This window comes from Mirounga angustirostris, unplaced genomic scaffold (genome assembly GCF_029215605.1).
Source record: "Mirounga angustirostris isolate CCGP_5_RB_7025 unplaced genomic scaffold, mMirAng1.0.hap1 SCAF_2, whole genome shotgun sequence".
Lineage (NCBI taxonomy): Eukaryota > Metazoa > Chordata > Mammalia > Carnivora > Phocidae > Mirounga > Mirounga angustirostris.
Window position 1 is genome coordinate 127008064 of NW_026991710.1, and position 19747 is coordinate 127027810.

General features: G+C 41.4%; 2 protein-coding genes and 2 non-coding genes across 4 annotated transcripts in view; 3 read left to right on the forward strand and 1 right to left on the reverse strand.

The window, feature by feature from the left end:
* The window catches only part of LRBA (LPS responsive beige-like anchor protein), an 841444-nt gene extending 837540 nt beyond the window's left edge, over nucleotides 1–3904 (reverse strand). Inside the window, exons 1-3 of the mRNA XM_064585149.1 lie at nucleotides 3772–3904; nucleotides 3283–3381; nucleotides 1543–1573 (exon numbers count right to left, since the gene is read on the reverse strand). The gene's annotated coding sequence lies outside the window, so the exon portion shown is untranslated. The remainder of the gene's footprint in view (nucleotides 1–1542; nucleotides 1574–3282; nucleotides 3382–3771) is intronic.
* A 127-nt stretch (nucleotides 3905–4031) lies between these two features.
* On the forward strand, nucleotides 4032–13526 carry RPS3A (ribosomal protein S3A). The gene is made up of 6 exons (XM_045880322.2): nucleotides 4032–4262; nucleotides 5038–5141; nucleotides 5490–5677; nucleotides 6958–7166; nucleotides 7953–8062; nucleotides 8234–13526. The coding sequence occupies exons 1-6, from the start codon at nucleotides 4201–4203 to the stop codon at nucleotides 8353–8355; spliced, it is 795 nt and encodes a 264-aa protein (XP_045736278.1). The 5' UTR covers nucleotides 4032–4200; the 3' UTR covers nucleotides 8356–13526.
* LOC123849151 (small nucleolar RNA SNORD73) lies at nucleotides 6198–6270 on the forward strand. Its single transcript, XR_006791977.1, has one exon. It is a non-coding gene; the product is annotated as a small nucleolar RNA SNORD73 (small nucleolar RNA).
* On the forward strand, nucleotides 7670–7741 carry LOC123849152 (small nucleolar RNA SNORD73). Its single transcript, XR_006791978.1, has one exon. It is a non-coding gene; the product is annotated as a small nucleolar RNA SNORD73 (small nucleolar RNA).
* Nucleotides 13527–19747: the final 6221 nt, after the last annotated feature.

A 19747-nucleotide genomic window follows, 5' to 3' on the forward strand; every position in this document is an offset into this window, starting at 1 on the left:
GCCCCACATTGGGTGTAACATAAATAAAATCTTAAAAAAATAATAATAAAATGTATTCTTTTTAGTAAGGAATTACGTGTCCAAAACAGGATGGAGGAAAAAAAAGGAATAAACAAGATAAATAAATACCAAACTACTTTTGCCCTAAGTGTATTTTCTGGTTCCAGATAATTGGAACACTGACTTGGATAGTCACTCTGGATGACAGGGACATAAATCCAATCCCAGGATCCATAGGAGGTGTGAAGTCTAACAGGAGATCCTCCCTTCAGCAAACTGTGACCTCACAGGGTTACACCATTAAGAGCTGAATATAGAGTAGGACACCTATAAGGAATTATCACTGGATTTGAACCTCCTGGGTGGCCAAGGAAGCCTAAAGCCAAAAAAAGCTGGTTTAAATGCCTGCAGGACTCTGGCAGAAGGATATGCATATCTTATCTGAAAGAGGGTATCTTCATCATAGGCCTCAAATTATTCCCACAAATACTAGTTTTCACTTTTTAAAAAAGATTGTATATACTTATTTGAGAGAGAGAGAGAGAACACGTGAGAGAGAGATCGATCACCAGCAGCGGGGAGGGGTTGAGGGAGAATCAGACTCCCCCGATGAGCAGGGAGCCTGATGCAGGGCTCCATCCCAGGACCCTGGGATCAAAACCTGAGCCAAAGGCAGATGCTTAACTGACTGAGCCACCCAGGTACCCCAAATATTAGTTTTCAAATGCAATGACCAGTACACAAAGATAAACTATAATCAGAGAGCCAACACAAAAATAGATAATAGAAACAGACTGACAGAGAATTCAAATACTGGAATTATCATACAGTGACTATAAGACAATTATGCTTACTGGTTTAAATCTATATTGAAGATGCCTTTAAAGAATAAGAAGCTACAAAGTGACACAAATTGAAGAAAAACTAAGTTAACCTTTTAGAAATAAGACAGTAATCAAAATCTAAAAATCACTAGATCAATTGAAGAGATTAGTCACAGATGAAAAGAAAATTAATGAAACAATTTGACACTTTACTAGGTTTGATGCAGTCTGACAATTTTCTGTTCCATTTTATTCTATCTGAATTTTAAAATTCTCAGATGGTTGAGACCCAATAACCTGATTTCACATGCCCTGTGCTGTCTTTCATTATCTGTTTTGATAATTGCACCATTTAATGTGTCAAGGAACACAATTTTTTTTTAAAAAAGCTTTTATTACAAAACAGAGGATTCAAATATGTACCTCTGACAAATCCCTTAGGTGCTGGTGTTGCTAGAAGAAACTAGATGCAACGGACTTCGTTACTGCCTCCTCTGTGGCTTTTTTACTCTTGGGCAGAAAGAGGAATCAGACTGGGAAGAAGACAAGTTTGGTTTTTATTCTGGAATAGGTAGCCTTGGGGTCTATAACATTTTCCACTGGGAAGGTTTTAAACTAAGTGAACTGCCACCCATAAAGTAAACTTAGTCAAGGTTACTATAAGTGTGGAATTAATAAAGAGTTTATTAGATTCAATATTATATTTAGAAGGACTCACCGATTTCCACTGGTCACTAGTTTTCACCAGTCTGCAGTAAGACAAAAAAAAAAATATGGTCTAAAGAGGTTTTCATAAAGTTGATTTATCTACTTAAAAGGACTGACTTTTTAGAGGATATGTTCTTTATTTTTATTTTGGGGTCAAAATATAATCTAAAAATGAAGTGATACAGATAGTAAATGGCAGTTGTCTTTTGTTTTTTTATAGGTTGGTAAAATCTAAAAATAAGAAAATGACTGCTCTGTCACTCCTGCTCACAGTAAGAAAGGAACAGTTTTAATCCATAGTTACTAAGAAGTGAAGTAGAGCTAGGTCTTCTGGGAACAGGTCTGAGGGAAAGCCTATTTGTCTGGGGACTCAATCTCACTGAAAGAAGAAATGAGGCTGAGCGGTCTTGAAAATGCACAGGTATTTACTTGCTGCTAAGGGAAAAGGAATGAAGGGAAGAGAAAACTGTTCAGGGTAGGGAATTTTATTTTATTTATTTATTCTTAAGATTTTATTTGAGAGAGAGAAAGAGCACAAGCAGGGGTGGGGGCAGAGGGAGAAGCAGACTCTTCGCTGAGCAGGGAGCCCCTCGATCCCAGGACTCTGGGATCATGACCCTAGCAGAAGGCAGATGCTTAACCAACTAAGCCACCCAGGTACCCCTAGGGTAGGGAATTTTATTTTATTTTATTTTATTTTTTTAAAGATTTTATTTATTTATTTATTTGACAGAGATATAGCGAGAGAGGGAACACAAGCAGGGGGAGTGGGAGAGGGAGAAGCAGGCTTCCCGCTGAGCCGGGAGCCCGATGCGGGGCTCGATCCCAGGACCCTGGGATCACGACCTGAGCCGAAGGCAGACGCTTAACGCCTGAGCCACCCAGGCGCCCGGGTAGGGAATTTTAAACGGGTTGGGGGAGCTGGTAAAGGCCAAGATGTAGTGATGATGAAAACAGATGAGGGCCAGATAAAAGAGTTTTTGTTGGCTTGGCTATCGACTTGATTTTTGGGTTAAATTGTGGTAGAAAAACAAACGAAAAACCAAACCATGGGACACCTGGGTGGCTCAGTCAGTTAACCGTGGGCCTTCAACTCAGGTCATGATCTCAGGGTCCTGGGATCAAGCTCCTGCTCAGCAGCAGTCTGTTTGCTTGCCTTGCTTTCTCTCTCTCTCTCTCAAATAAATAAATAAAATCTTTAAAAAAAAAAAAAACCCCAAGCCATAAAATTTACCATCTTTACCATTCTTTTATTTTTTTATTTTTTTTTAAAGATTTTATTTGTTTATTTGACAGGGAGACACAGCGAGAGAGGGAACACAAGCAGGGGGAGTGGGAGAGGGAGAAGCAGTCTCCCTGCCGAGCAGGGAGCCCGATGCGGGGCTCGATCCCAGGACCCTGCGATCATGACCTGAGCTGAAGGCAGTCGCTTAACCAACTGAGCCACCCAGACGCCCCCCATCTTTACCACTCTTAAGTGCACAGTTCAGTAGTGTTAAATATATTCGTATTGTTATGAAATAAGGACTTTATGCTATATAAGCACCTTAGATTAATGGGATTACTGAAAGATTTCAGGATAGGACTGGAGATTTAGGGAGACTGTCTTGGATGGTGGGAGTAGTAGGAGGTAGGGGATGGACGTTAGGACTGAAAGGGATTACAGGATTAAAGGTTTGTGGGGCCTGGTTTCTGGCTGGGTCGCAGGGTTTTTGCGAGAGGGGAAGTTAGAGACCAGAACTCAACGTACCTCTAGCTGAATACCAGGCCTGTATGGACCAGCTTTCCCGGGACTGCACCGCCTGAAGCTTATGAGCCACATCTAACCAGGATGTTTTTTGTTAAACCCCTATAATTAAAAAGATTTTTTTTTTTTTTTTGCATCAGTTGCAAAAAATGAAGTTTGGTGATTCCCAGCTTTTCTTGAAAAATTAAAAAATCTGGGACAGTGGAATCAGTCCCCCAAGGAAACAATCATTAACTTCATATCAGTGTATAATAAAGTATAGAAAAGTACACAAGGGGGTAACTTGATGTTCACAAGTGAACATTCCCCACCAACCAGCAGTCCTATCAACATGCGGAACATTAGTAGTATCTCCACAGTTATTTAATACTACTTATTTAAATCCCACTAATTTATTTAATCCTACTGACAACTTTATGAGGCAGATTATATTACTATCTCCTTTCTAAATACGAGGAAACGGAAGCATAGATAAGTCACCAGGCTAAATACCGAAACTAGCATTTGAAACTGGATCGGCTGTCTGATTCCGACTCCCATAGTCTCCAGAAAAGACAGTAAACCGGTAAGTCCGCTTTTCACTACGCGCAGAGGCCGCCTCCTGCCACGGAAACTTACTTCCGGGCCTCAGAGCCACGGAAACCAACTGCAACCACGGGCTCGCACGCCAGGCCGCCCTCGCCAGCGCCCGCCCCTCCCGAGCACCGCGTCCTGGAGAGCCGCCTGCGGCGTGCTGCGCAGTCTCCACACACGGGAGGGCGCTGTCGCAGCTACAATCGGAGTTCCTCTTTCTGTTGTCGCGATATTCTTGAGGCCGGAAAAACGCAAGATCGAAGGTCGCGTAGATGGCCCGCCTCGCCCAGGACGCCTAAGTTCTCGCGTGAGTTTAACTTCCGCCCTTTTGGCTCCCTGAGCAGCGCCATGGCGGTCGGCAAAAACAAGCGCCTTACGAAAGGCGGCAAAAAGGGAGCCAAGAAGAAAGTGTAAGTGGATTCTGTCCTGGCCCCCAGCTTTTTGGGGTCATGCTGGGCTCGGCGGGTGGGTTCTGGATGGCGGTGTGGGCCGGATGGTGAGGATGTCCGTTGGATTGCGAGGGCCGTGCAGGGTTGGTAAACCCAGAACGGCGGCCTGGCGGGTATGGGTGCTGCGTCGCCACGGGCCGGCTTCTTGCCTTTGGCCTTCTGGCCTTGTTCGCCCCCCGTTTTGAGCTAAATTGCCGACGCTATTCGTAGATGGGGTGTTCCGTATTGTGGGCTTCCCGGCCTTGTAAATTCCACGGGTAATAGAGGGTACTGCTCCCGAGAGCTGGAGTTGAGGAAGTCACTCTTGTTCAGCCGGGACCCCGCACCCCTTCCTCTCTTGGCCCAGGTGGGACCTTCGGCGTTCTCATGAGCTCGTGTGAATCCCTGAAGAGCCGGGGTTACCAGTACGTGTCTTCACGTACCAGTAAAGTTCAAGAGACGTGCATGTTGTTTGGAGGCAATGCTGCTTGTGTAGCCGAAGAACCGATGGGGTGGGGAGTGTGTACGTTTGTGGTAAACTTTCAAAGTGTCCGGTTTGTGTATAGTGAAGCAGACATCGTGGGGAAGAGCTAGGTTTGCAATATGCGCCCCTCACCTCACCGAGAGGAGTAGGTTCTTACACCCCAGTTGCTTACATGCCAGTTAGTCATTTAAAACCATTAGAGTGAGGAAAGTTTTAAAAATTCAGTGAGAATTACGTGATTTGCGATAAAACTTAAATGTTTTTAAAATACAGGGTTGATCCATTTTCTAAGAAAGATTGGTATGATGTGAAAGCACCAGCTATGTTCAATATAAGAAATATTGGAAAAACATTAGTCACAAGAACTCAAGGAACCAGTGAGTATTTTATTCTTGTTTTGCATTTTTTTAAATTAAGGTCTACTGGTGGGAGAATTAAGGAAATAGCTCTTGGTTGCAGCTTTGGCCACGGTGGTGCTTGTTTCGTACAACACTTGTAGAAGAAAGGTGGTGCTTTTAGAATTACTAAGAAAATGTGCCTAGGTACTTTTGAGCTTCTAGTGAGAATTGTCAGTAAGTCATTGGTGTCCACGTGGATTTGGTTCACAAAAGCCAGGATCTTTATATACAATTAAGTTTCTAAGTTCAACTTTATGCATGAATGTTCTTTGTTGGCTTGACTTTATGTGGTTCCTAATGTTAATAAGACAATTTCTTGTTTTATAGAAATCGCATCTGATGGCCTCAAGGGTCGTGTTTTTGAAGTGAGCCTTGCTGATTTGCAGAACGATGAAGTTGCATTTAGAAAATTCAAGCTAATTACTGAGGATGTTCAGGGCAAAAACTGCCTGACTAATTTCCATGGCATGGATCTTACCCGTGACAAAATGTGCTCCATGGTCAAAAAATGGCAGGTGAGAACAAAAGTTCCTTCGTGTGCATGGTGCTTTGGCGTGCATAGCCAAGGATGCCCTGTTAGGAGAAGGAGGAGCATATGTAGATTTCATTTCAAATCCTTGATGTTTTCTAGCTTTTATTGAGTGCTGACCCTGGGATTGGCACTCTTGAACTTGAGTCAAGCAGTGAGCAAGCCATCCTCTTACTTAAGTGGAGTTCAAGATTTATTTATTTACTTGTATTAAAAGTGGGTTATCAGAGTTGCTAAGAGTGGCAGAGCCTCTGGTGTGAGGTTGGAATCCTTGCTCCATTTCCCAGTTGTGACATAAAGCTTGTTAAGCTTTGATTCCTTTATCTAAAATGGTAGGTAGGTAGGAGTATCACTTCTTGGAGTTACGAAGATAAAAGAGCCATTAAACATGCTTGAGCACAGCACTTGACACAAAGCATTTAGAAAGCATTGTTATTACAGGAAATAATTACATTGGTCAGGTGTGTCTGGCTAACCTTTCAGTTTGGGGATGTTTTGTATACGGGAATGAATGATGACAAAATGTTTCGGTCCCAAATGATACATTCTGATTATACCGTTACATTTATTTCTGACATTCCCAGAAGATTTTATGGTTGAATTTCTGGAAATAGAATTCTAAGGTCCTTTTGCTCTAAGTGTATTACTCGTTTATAAACTAAAGTACACAATTTACAAAATGCAACAGAGGTATTTCAGTTTTTGTTGCTACCTAAGGTGATTTTCGTTTTTTAACTTGAGGCAAAAATATCAGTAGTGAGTGGATTTTTTATTACATTTTAGCTGTGAAATTGAATATTTAATCGTCATCAGGCTTTAGTTTGGATCATGAAGAACATTTAAAAAATAGGCATTTAGTGTTATAGCAGTATATTCAGACATATTTTGTAAAAAGGAGTAAGTGTAGACTGGAGTCTCTTAGAACTGGTTTTCTTATGCAGCGGTGTACAGTTGGTTCGTGGGAAGGCTGTTAAAGGCTGCACGTAAAAGATTTGGGGGGCTGGGTGCTGTTGAGATGGGGATAGAGGTGTTACCTAGGGAAGAGAGTTGAGAGGATTTGGTATTTATTAGTTATGAAGGATAGTAAGATTTGGAGTAACTGGGTAAGTTCACTTCAAGGAAGTTAATTCTTTAGGCTTGTAGTTTCTGTTATTTTATATTGTATGATGAGTACTTGATTTTTCTAGTGTTTTTATATTAGAATTTGAGGGCTATAAGTTGATAACATTAAAACCTGGTACATCTGACAATATCTTTTTTCACTAGACCATGATTGAAGCTCATGTTGATGTCAAGACTACCGATGGTTATTTGCTTCGTCTATTTTGTGTTGGTTTTACTAAAAAACGCAATAATCAGATTCGGAAGACCTCTTATGCTCAGCACCAACAGGTCCGTCAAATTCGGAAAAAGATGATGGAAATCATGACCCGAGAGGTGCAAACAAATGACTTGAAAGAAGTGGTCAATAAATTGTAAGTGTTTTTTTCCTCATACCACATAACCCTGAATCTGATTATCCCTCAGATGAAGGAAAGTATATGAAACAAGGTGGAGTCAGACCTGTATTTAAATCCTGTCTGTGGGGTGCTTGGGTGGCTCATTCGTTGAGCGTCTGCCTTCGGCTCGGGTCATGGTCCTGGAGTCCTGGGATCAAGACCCCCATCAAGCTCCCTGCTCCACAGGAAGCCTGCTTCTCCCTCTCCCACTCCCCTTGCTTGTGTTTCCTCTCTCGCTGTCTCTCTCTCTGTCCAAAAAAATAATAATAAAAAATCCTGTCTGTGAAATTGTCGGGCTATGTTCCTTAAAATGAAAACATGTTAAGTGCTCAGTAAATGTGATTTGGTTTCTTTATCCTTATTTGAATGAAGCAATCTCATGGTGGATAGTGAGACTTGAAGTATAGGAAATGCTTTTGTCTTAATTAGAAAATATACTGACTAGGCAAAACTTGTTTCCATAGTCAATAATGTATGGGAATAGATGATGACAAGATGTTTCAGTCCCAGATAATGTCCACTGATAACACTGTTAACATTTTTCTGACGTTCCCATGCAGTTGCCTAAGAGGGTGGAATAGAAAAGGCAGAAAGGTCAAATGCTAACTTTCCTACTAACTAGCTGTATAATTCGGATCATTTAACCTCCACCTGTAAAGGGGTAATAATAGACTGTCTTACATGATGAGGATTTGAGTGGATTAAATGAAGTGGGTATTAATATGTATAAATTTATCCTTTTCTATCTTTACTGGTTTGCAGGATTCCAGACAGCATCGGAAAAGATATAGAAAAGGCCTGTCAGTCTATTTATCCACTCCATGATGTGTTCGTTAGAAAAGTAAAAATGCTGAAGAAGCCCAAGTTTGAATGTAAGTGAAAAATCATAGGATTCCTGAGAGAAAAATGTGTGGCCAGATACATTGGTGTCTTGGTTTTTTGAGTCCAAATGATGGCTTTTTTTTTCTGTCATGCCCATAAAGAATTGAAGACCATTGTTGTAAGATAATGGGGTGCTATAACATTTTCTTTCTTTCTTTTAGTGGGAAAGCTCATGGAGCTTCATGGTGAAGGTAGTAGTTCTGGAAAAGCTACTGGGGATGAGACCGGTGCTAAAGTTGAACGAGCTGATGGATATGAGCCACCAGTCCAAGAATCTGTTTAAAAGTCAGACATTTAATGGTGACAAATAAAAAATCGTATTTGTGATGTTTAATTTCTGATGATTCTTTTTAAATAATGTGGGCTTGGTGAATCAGATATTCTGAACTGATGGTGATGTGAACTTTTCCAGACTGTTGTATGGATTTTATCCATTGCTCTGTGTTACTAAATAGCTGCAAAAGGGTAGTGATCCATTTTAAGCTGTAGTGATCTGGAAGTATAGAGGGTTAATAAAAGGAAATCTTTTTTTTTTTTTTAAGGTTTTATTTATTTGACAGAGAGATAGAATACAGGCAGGGGGAGCAGCAGAGGGAGAAGCAGGCTATCAGCTGAGCAAAGAGCCCAATGTGACCTGAGCCAAAGGAAGATAGGTAACTGATTGAGCCACCCAGGTATCCCTTAAATGGTTCTTGAACCATTTGGAAGGCTTGTTGAAATATGGCAGGGCTCTGCCCCCAGAGTTTCTGATTCAGTAGTTGTAGGGTGAGACCTGAAAACTTGCTTTTTTTGGAAACTTGCGTTTTAACAGTTTCCAGGTGATGGTGATGGCCAGGGACCAGACTTGAAAAACCACTGTGCTAGATTGATAGAATAATGGGAAGAGCCCGTTGACTTAAGAGTTTTGGGTTTTTTCCCTCTAGCAGCAAAATGCCACACTGTGCACCAGTACTGTGAAGTTGAACTTGGCTAGAGAAATTGGTTCTTGATCACCTGTCAATAAGTGGGTATTTGATGCTGCCCACTAGCCAGTATTTCCTCTAGTCATTCACCCATTCTGTTCTGTAGTCCTTCTCACTTCCAACTTTCTCATTTTTGATCAGCTGATGACCTTAAAACCATGAAAAATTTAACGTAGATGAGAGAAGAGAACTTAAATTCCCACATATATTAGCATTTTTGCCCTCCTTGCCTAATCAAGCTCATGGCTCTAGAAGTTTTCACCTTTATTGATATTCAACCAGTCCCTACCATGAGCATACAAACAAATATACCCTTCCAGGTAACACCCTACTCTCAAACCCCTTATATAGCAAAACTCAAAAAAGGTAACTATTTTTTCTTGGACAATGAGCAGTTCTTTGTTTGATGTTTGAGTAATCCATTTTCTTTGTACCTAATTTTACTTTTAAATTAAGCTGTTGCTGTGAAGGTTGCCAATAACTTTGTTGCTTGCTAAGTCTAAATGGTCTATTTATGACCTATATTTTATATGCCTCTAGTGACATTTGACAGTTTTCTTTTTTTTTTAAGATTTTATTCATTTGAGACACAGAGCATGAGCAGGGGGAGAGGGAGAAACAGGCTCCCCGCTGAGCCAGGAGCCCGATGGCGGAGCTCGATCCCAGACACTGGGATCATGACCTGAGCCGAAGGCAGACGCTTAACCATCTGAGCCACCCAGGCGCCCCGACAGTTGATTTTCTTCTGGAATCTTAAAGATTTCCTCCCATGTCAGTAGCCACTCTTTACTAGTTCATCTCAGACTTTAGAGTTGGAGAGGCTTAGGGCTTAGTCCTTGGACATTTATCAATACTCTCCCTAGATACTCTTATTTAATATATTAAGCTGACATGCAGATTTTTTATTTCTAGCCTGTACCTTTGAACTATAGGTTTGTCTATCCTCTTTACTTGGATATAAAATAGGCATTTCACATTTGACAGGTCTAAAATGGTATTCTGGATCCTAACAGTTTAACCCACCCTTATGTTTTAGGCCAAAATCTTCTGGTCATCCTTGATCCAGTTTATTCAAAATATATCTGGAATCTCACCATTTCTAACCAACTCCATTGTGATCACTTTTGCCATCATGACTACCTGGATTGTTACTACTTACCTGGCCTCCCTACGTCCCCTCATAAGGAATTTTAGATGGTCTGTTCACTCAAGGCCCAAACTGATCTTGCCCCTGACCTCTTATTACCATTCCCCTAACATTTCTAGCCAGGCTGCCCTCACTATTCCTGGATGGGCTGGCTAGGTACATTCTTACCTTGGCTTTGGCACTTGTTTTCCCTATGCGTGGAACACTCTTCCCTTACATGCCACAGAGCTTGCTCCTTTACCTCTCAGTAGACCCCAATGATAGGCGTGGCCTATTAAAAATTGTGCCCTATTTGGCATTCCCAATTTCCCGTTACTTTTTTCTGTAGTTTTTACTTGTGTCTACGAGAATATTCCATGAGGATTGTTTTTTGGTCTTATTCACCACTATACCTCCAGTGCCTAGAAGTTCAATGTTTGTTGAATAAAGGAATGGATGGCATTCCCTGTTAATACCCCATAGTGAAGAAGCAAATGTTTTCGGTAAAAAACATTAGTTGTACATTTGGATCTCAAATGACAGGGGCTTCCTTTCCAGGGCGGACAGAAGTGGGGTCTAACAAAGGGTCACTGGGGGTAGGGTCCTGGAATTAAACAGTTTTTATCTTGGGTGTTGGACATTATTTAGTGATAATAGTCAAGCTCCAATTTGCTACGTCTGTATAGAGCTTGGCTTATCTGTTTTATCTTACAAGTGTTCATTTGAAAATGGTTCCAGAAAGAATATGTGATTGAATTTTTTAAATGGTTCAGCCTGTCTGATGACGGGTTTAATCAAGTTATCTTTTAGGCCAACTTGAAGGTGGGTAACTTCCAACCAGTGGGAAATACTGTAAAGGGTAATTCTGTTCCCTGTTTCCCATTTAAGTATCTTAGAAACTTAACACATAGATCCTAAGTATTCACATGTGGCTTTTCTCTACTTGACTCTAATTGGAACAATTTTACTTTGGTCTTTCATTGGAAAACAACTGTTGTAACCAGGGATGTGGGAATCTTCAAAAACAAGACCTTTGTGTTCAGGCATGATTGGATTAGGCAGCAAAACTAACAGTTGATCTGAAACTGACTTTTGCTTTTTTTAAAGTGGCTTTTGCTTCTTGAATGTGTACAGTTGAGTGGTATTAGAAAGTGTGTACTAATGTGCAAAAAGGTGCTTGGGAGAGTATCCTAGATAATTTGGGTGCACGTTATGTAACTACACAGGTTTTTAACTGGAAAAATGAGGCAGAAGAGATTGGGATAATGCAATGTGAGGGTTCTGATTGATGTTACTAACTTTGATGGAGAAAGAAGGCCATGGGCCAAGGGAAGTGGGTGGCCTCTAAAAGCTGGAAAAGACATGGACATTCTCAGTGTCACAATGTTACGACAGAATATGCCACCATCATTCATCCCACATTGTATGCACAGTAGTCTAACCATCACCAACATAATTATTGGACAGTGTTTTGAAAATGTGACATGGCCCACTAATTTTTAAGATTTTATTTTTAGAGAGGCAGAAAATGCACGTGTGCGAATGGGGAGAGGGGCAGAGGAGGAGGGAGAGAATCTGAAGCCGACTCAAGCACTGAACTCAAGCTAGACACAGGGCTCAAGGGGCTCAATCTCACCACCGTGAGTTCATGACCTGAGCCAGAACCAAGAGTTGAACACTTAAACTGACAGAGCTACCCAGGTGCCCTGGCCCACTAAATTTTTATAGTTGTACTGTTAACATTGCTTGAGCACATTGCCATTATTCTCCCTTTTAGGCCTATGTAGTAGTCTCATTGCTCCCTTTTAGGCCTTATGTAGTACTCTCATTGCTACAAGTATATAGGTCCTTAATGCCCACTTCAGTCCTTGCATTAATAGCTCTGTAGTTAGGGCGCCTGGGTGGCTCAGTCGGTTGAGCGACTGCCTTCGGCTCAGGTCATGATCCTGGAGTCCCGGGATCGAGTCCCGCATCGGGCTCCCTGCTCGGCGGGGAGTCTGCTTCTCCCTCTGACCCTCCTCCCTCTCATGCTCTCTCTATCTCATTCTCTCTCTCAAATAAATAAATCTTTAAAAAAAAAAAAAAAAAAGCTCTGTAGTTAAATTTGATTGAAGCTTGTTCTCTGGTCAATTCCTCAGGAAGTTCTCGTGGCATTATTTTCTGAATTCTTCCATGTTTAGTACAGTTTGTCAGTGTGCTTTATATCTGAAAGTCACTTTTATTGGATAGAACATCCTTGGCTTTTTCTTTGAGCATTTTAAATATGCTACTGCATTTTCTCTGGCATAAAACATTGCTAATGAAGGTCTGATGATAATTATTCTAATTTTCTTTCCCTTATAAATAAGTTACTTTCTGTTTTGGCTAGAAGCCCAAAGAATTTTTTTTTAATCCAGTGAGTTTATAAAATATATCTTGGTAGTTGTTCTGATGGAATAGTGTCAGGTATGAAATATACTCTGTGAGAATGTAATTGTAATTCTTTTTTTGAGGCGGAGTTTTCATAAATTAAGGTTTTTAGCATTTGTTCTGTTCCCTTGATTTGGTTTCCTTTATTGGGGACTTTTTGCCTGTGATTTCCTGGCAGCTGTTGCAGTCCCTAACTATCCATGTGATAAACTCCTTGGGTTGTATTTTTGTAGGATGTGTCAGCTAATTACTGCCCATGAGCTAAATCTGGCCAGTGTCTGTTTTTCGATGGCCTGCAAGCTAAGAGTGGTTTTTCCATTTTCATATGGGTGGAAAAAAAATTCATCATATGTGAAAATTATATGAAATTCAAATCTCCGTATACACAAAGTTTGGAACACAGCTCCACATTCAGCTTTAGGTACTATCAGTTGCTGCCTCTGGCCCTGCAGCGGCAGAGTTGGGTAGTTTTGACAGGCCATCTTCGGCACACTCATCACTCCACACTAAGGGGCAGCACAATGCACACTGTAGCGACACAGTAAGAATGCAGTGTTTCGTATCACCTACCTGAGAAGACCCCTTCAAAGAAGCAATACATAAAATCTCATTACAAATCAGCATTAATAGGTGAACATTTGCAGTTGATGATGGAGATTGCGGACTTGAACACTAAGGGAAATGTCACCAACCCCAAAAGAAAGACTTCTATTATTTAAAAAAAAATTACAACTGTTAGTTTCAACTTAATAAAAATTTTGTGGAGATTTTCTGCTCATTAGGCCTACATAGTATCCTTAATTGTGCCCCTTGGTCCTTTACAGAAAAATCTTACAACCTGCTATAAATAAGGAAATAAAGCATTCAAGTTAACTGATAGGGTTTGTGCAAAACTTGCAATGGAGAAAAATTATACTTTCGGAATAAATGTGTGCCTGTGTGCACACCTCTGGGTCAGTCCAGCGTACTACTGTATATTCTGCTGCTAAGCCTGAGATTGATGTGTACATGCTTGTGCTATAAAGTTGCAAAGATTATCCCATCCAGGGCACTGCTACTTTTAGAAAAGTGTTAATAGGACAAACTCCCCTGCCATTCGCCACCAGTGGGTGGGCCAGGATTTAACACAAGGGCCTCTACCCTTTGATGTCCAGTATTTTCACTATATAGATGTCCTATTAGTTGGCAAGTCAGAACCCTTAATCTCATAGGCTTTGACTGGTTTCTATCACCCTTCCAACAGGGGTGTTTGATAACCTCCAGTAAAACTAGTTGGCCTGCTCACTAACTGGGACTGTGGGTGGGTTTAGAATGTTTAATCCCTTTAGTAATCAGGAGAACTCTCTTTGACCTGCCACAAAAGGAGGCCCAACTCCTTAGATGCTTTGGGTATTGGAGACAGCATGTTTCAGTAAATGGGCCTTCCTGGTCAAGTAAAAATTGGAGCAGCTTTAGCATCTTCATTTTTCATGAAGTGGTGACAGTTACTCTTGGGAAACCATGTCTCCCACCCCACTGCCTGAAAGTACAGCTGCTGGCTCATGGGGGCCCTCACTTCGAAGAGATCCCCTAAATACACAATCTGAATCACCGGTGGCTCAGCTAAGTTGAAAGCTGATGGTACTCATGCTATGCAAAACTAAAGTGACTGTGGTCACTGCTCAGTGAGCTGAATTCAAGGCGGTTCTCATAGATCTGCCAGTACTTCCCTTGATGAACAGTCCCCTTTGCTGACTCCTTGCCCATGGCCTAGCCATCTGGTGTGCCACTTGAAAGACTATTCAGGCAGATTAAAAACATCCCTTTTTTAGGGCTGTAAATTGTGGGAACAAATTGTGGCTATTGATTGGACCATCTGGTAAAGGCCAGCTCTGACATGACCTAGTAGAATCAAGCTACCGATCAAGCCCACACCACCCAGATTGACACGACCTAGTAGAATCAAACTATCGATCAAGCCCGCACCGCCCAGACTGCCCCCACACATGGCAACGCGTTCACCATTAAGGGCTGTGCACAGAGTAAAGAACTCTTTCTCATGCATGCCAGACATGTGACTCTGCCAAAAGTTGGCCCATGTGTCCCAAGATGAATGAAGGCAGACTGACTACTGACAGACGGACTCCACTGGACTCCACTGCCACCACTCAGGGTAATTGATGATGCCTCAGCACCGCTGATGAATTTTTAGGTTATGATGTTGCTGTCCCAGTCTGGTCAACTACACAACTATAGCCCTTGAAACTAATACCATATGTGCCATGTTCTTAGTTTTCCAGACCACTTACAATCTGACGTTGGGGCACTTTTTGTTACAAAGGCCACTTAGCCGAGTATCTGAAGGATATTTCATGCCTTTCTGCCACCCACAGATATCTAGCATTGCTGGGCATTGAGAACAAGTTTCTGATTCTACCACCCTCACTTCCTCCTGGTTCTACATACCTGAGTAAGGTAGTTGGGGGTCACAGAATATGGCAATCCCCAGAAAAGAATCCTCTCTCGGCTGCCTCCTGGGTGATAATCAGGACAAAAGGTCTGGGTGAAAGTGGGGATGACTGGAGAAAAGATGAAATTATAAGTATCTCCCCTGGCATCAGAGGAGAGAACACCTGAGGTCCTAAGAGGGTGGGCAGGGCAGCAGTTAATGTACTCTTTGTTACCTAGATCATTCCCAGTCTTGGCACTATTAAGATTTTAGGCCAGATAATTCAATGTTGTGAGGGGCTGTTTTGTGCACTGTGGGCTGTTTAGCAGTATCACTGCGTCTACCCACTAGATGCCAGTAGCACCTTTCCCCTAGTTGTGACAAAAAAGGTCTTCGGACATTGCCAAATGTCTCCTGGGAGAAAAAAATTGCTCCCAGTTGAGAACAGCTAACTTAATCCAAAACTGCTACCTCAATTATGTGGCAGTTGCAGCTAACAGTCTGACCTGCTACTGGGTTTCTCATCTGGGTCCATGTGCCAAGAAAACAAGAAAACTCATATAGACATGGTTGGTCCTGAACTATTCTGCTATGCCTGAAGCCATCAACCGCAGCTCCCAAATGCAAATGTGTACACACTGGCAGATCAACACAACCTTGATTCAATCTGGCTGATCACATGCTTTTGATGTCTGAGTGGCTCTGGGTAATGCCAAAAATGGCAACTGGAGCTGCAACTATTTGGTGACACTGTCCATGTGACTCAATCAAACCAATGTGATGATAATCCAATCAGGTCTGACAACAAATTCTGAAGTGACCTTTGCCCTTTTGGTTATATTTTTGGATGGGAAAAAAAATGGGTCATGAGATGGCTCTCCACTGGGGATAGGGGTTGGTTTTTTGTCCACCTATTGCCCTCCTAATGATTGACAATGACACCAAAGATTAGCAGATTAGCTGAAACTCACTTGCACTGTTCATAATGAATAATGGCCTGGCCTTAGAATACATCATGGCTGCCTCAAATAAGAGCTACTGCTGCCCTCTTGGGCTTATTCACAGTCGGCTAAGTGTGGAACCCTGGAGAGAATGAGGTCAGTACCACATGTTGGCTTCATCTGTTGCTTCAAGTCTAAATGATGACAGTCTTAAGTTAAAAGTGCTGTGAGATTCTAACCTCTGTTGATTAATCAGAGTGGTTGATGGAGCAGCATATTCGTGTAAAAATTCGTATTTGGCTAAGAACGTGTCACACTGAGGAGTGAATTGTGAGAAGCAATCTGCTATAGAGCCCAAGTATCCCTGCATGTTCTCGTTGAGTATGCCAAGAATACACTTCTCTGCCTGCTCTTCACCTGGGCCATTTCTCAAGTCTGTGTTTGCATCCTTGTGAGCAATCTTGAGGGATGATGTAATGTCTCCCCCTGGAAAAAGAGCAGGCTTGCTTCCACTTACTACACAAGTGCTAAATCTCAGTGTTCCTCTTTTGTAATGCAACCCATTATATGGGCCCTTTGCATTACCTCTGTGGGATTTGAAGGGCATGGGAAACTGAACAAATGAACATGAGGCTTCGGCTACTGGTTTGCTATGAGTAATAAAATCCTTTTATTTCTGACCCAGGAGTCTCATGTCTTTTGCCAGCATCCATGAAACTGTGACAGGCTAACTTCTCAGCTTTTAAGTTGGGTAAAATGTCAAACACTACACAGTCTTGACGCTTTCTGTTATTTTGAAGCAAATTTCAGATATTAAAAGTAAGTATTTCAGCATGTATCTCTAAAACAATTCCTTAAAAACATAACCACAATCCTATTAACACACTTCTAAATTTCAATAATTCTTTAATAGTATTAAATATCCAGTCACAACAATTTAATTGGTGATTAATCCTCTGTTGGATATAATACTGTGATAGGCAATGCAAGTGTGAAAGCAAGGGTAGTGAACTTCCAATTGCTAAGACCATTCAGGAAGTCAAGGTTAAATTATTGCAGGTGTCATTAGCTCTTTGTTTGCAGAACTGTAATTGTTTTGTTCAAAAGAAAATATAATTCACTATAGAGGCAGAAACTGACAATACCATTAGACTCTTTAAAACCAAATGCTGGTGGCTCAGTTGGTTAAGTGTCTGCCTTTGGCTCAGGTCATGATCCCGGGGTCCTGAGATGGAGCCCTATGTTAGGCTCCCTGCTCAGTGGGGTGTCTGCTTCTCCCTCTCCCTCTGCCCTTCCCCCCTGCTTGGGCTCTCTTTCTTGCTCTTTCTCTCAAAATAAATAAAATCTTAAAAAAAAAAAAAAAAGAAAGAACAAACCAAATGTGCTGGTAAGGATTGGAGTAACTGGAACTCTCAAATATCACTAATGGAATGTAAAACGGTACAACACTTTGGAAAACAGACAGCCTTTTTTTTTTAAGATTTATTTTAGAACGAGTGTGTGAGCGAGCGTGAGTGGAGGGAGTGGCAGAGGGAGACTCTCAGACTCCCCACTGAGCTGGGAGCCTGATGCAGGGCTCGATCCTAGGGCCCTGAGATCATGACCTGAGCCAAAATCAAGAGTCAGCCACTTAACCTTAAACTGAGCGACCCAGGTGCCCCAAACAGGCAGCTTTTTAATAAAATTAAATATATATCTATTTCACCCCTTAAGAATTTTACTCCTAGATATTTATCCAAGAGAAACAAAATCCTATGTGTACAAAAAGACTTCAAAATGTTAATACTACTAGTCAATGATAAGGCTGGGGTATGGGGGATGTACATACCAGCTTTATTCATAATAGCTGAAAACTAGAAAAAAAAATCAATAGGATAAATTGTGATGTATGCATATGATGAAATATTACTGAGAAATAAAAGGGAACAAGTTGTATTACACAAAACATGGATGACTCTCAAAAATATGTTGAGCAAAGAAGCCAGAAGACTAGATACTATGTTATTTCATTTTTATGACATTCTAGAACAGGCAAAACGAATCTTTGGTGATAGAAATCAGAACAGTGATTGCCTCTGCAGGGGGAAGGTGGTGGGGGAGGAGAGCAGGATGTGATGACTGGAAAGGGGCATGAAAAACTTCCTATGGTGATGGAAATGTTCTGTTTATTGGTGGTTATTAGTGTACAGAATTGTCAAAACTCACAGAATTGTATACTTAATATCTATACATTTTATGCAAATTATGCTCTAATTAAAAAAAATGGATCTAACCAATTAGGTCACAGACTTGCTGCATTTTAGTGTCTGTCCCATTCTGGGATATGCTTTCCACACTATGAACTTACTCCTTCATACCTACTTATGTCTGGAACCAAACCTGAATACACTTCTTTGTCATGGGCTTCTTGGCCGCCATGGGATTCAGGACGTTGGCTCCATGTATGGCTCTGCATGGTGGCTTGGGCATCACCTCCAGGAATCACGCTAGATCTGATCATAATGTCCAACATTCCGGTGGTTATGGTTATTACTGCCATCTATGGCCTGATGGCAGTGGTCCTTATTACCAAATCCTAAAGAAGAAAATCTTACTTTGTGCAGTTGGGACACCAGCTTGAGTGATTTGGCTGCTGGCTTTGTGGGGATCATCAGTATGCAGGGTCTTCTCGGCAGTCCTATTTGTGAGTGTAATTCTGACTCTCATCTTTCCAGAGGTACTTAGTTTCTTGGGTCTCATCATTTGCCCTTATTCTCTTTATCAAGTAGTCCCTCCTTGTGTCCATCAAATACAATGTGCTGTAGCGGCCATCCAGCCCGATCTAGCAGGAACAGCCTAACACACTTGCATAGGGGCAAGCATCCCACTTAGCAGCTAGTCTTCTGGATGCATGGTGCTTTAGTGCCCTGTATTTTGTTGCTCTCTGTCCTTGCCCCGAACTGTCTCATTGCAGTGGACAACTAAGCCTTCTCATAGCACAGCCAGACCCCTCTGACCAGCAAAGATGCAGGCCTCTGTCTGCTCACCAGTATTCAGCTTCCCCTACAGTGCTCTGTGTATATATATATATAAATGAATTGGATAATTTTTTCATCACTGTATATTTATTTTTTAATAGCTTTGACATTTCATGTCTAAGGGAAGACACCACTGTCTCTCCTTAGTACAGGTATAGCTCATTTTATTGCACTTCGTTGCACTATGTAGATACTGTGTGGTTTTTGTTTTTTACAATTAATTTGGTCTGTGGCAACCCTGCATCGGGCAAGCCAATCGGTGCCACAGTTACAACAGCATTTGCTCACTTTGTGTCTCTGTGCCACATTTTGGTAAGTCTTGCAATATTTCAAATTTTTTCATTATTATTTTATTTATAATGCTGAATTATAATCAGTGATCTTTGATATTACTATTATATTGTTTCCCTGAGACCCAACAATGTTGAAATTAGGCCAATAACCCTACAATGGCCTCTAAGTGTTCAAGTGAAAGGAAGAGTTGCATGTCTCTCACTTTAAGTCAAAAGCTAGAAATGATTATGTTTAGTGAGGAAGGCATGTCGAAAGCTGAGATGGGCCAGAAGCCAAGCTTCTTGCATGAAAGTTAGCGAAACTGTGAATTCAAAGGTAAAGTTCTCAAAGGAAATTAAAGGTGCTATTCCAGGGAACACATGAATGGTAAAGTGAAAAAGCCTTATTGATGATATGGAAAAAGTTGGAGTGGTCTGGATGGGAGATCAAACCAGCCATAACATTCCCTTAAGCCAAAGCCTAACCCAGAGCAAGGCCCTAACTTCTTTAATTCTATGT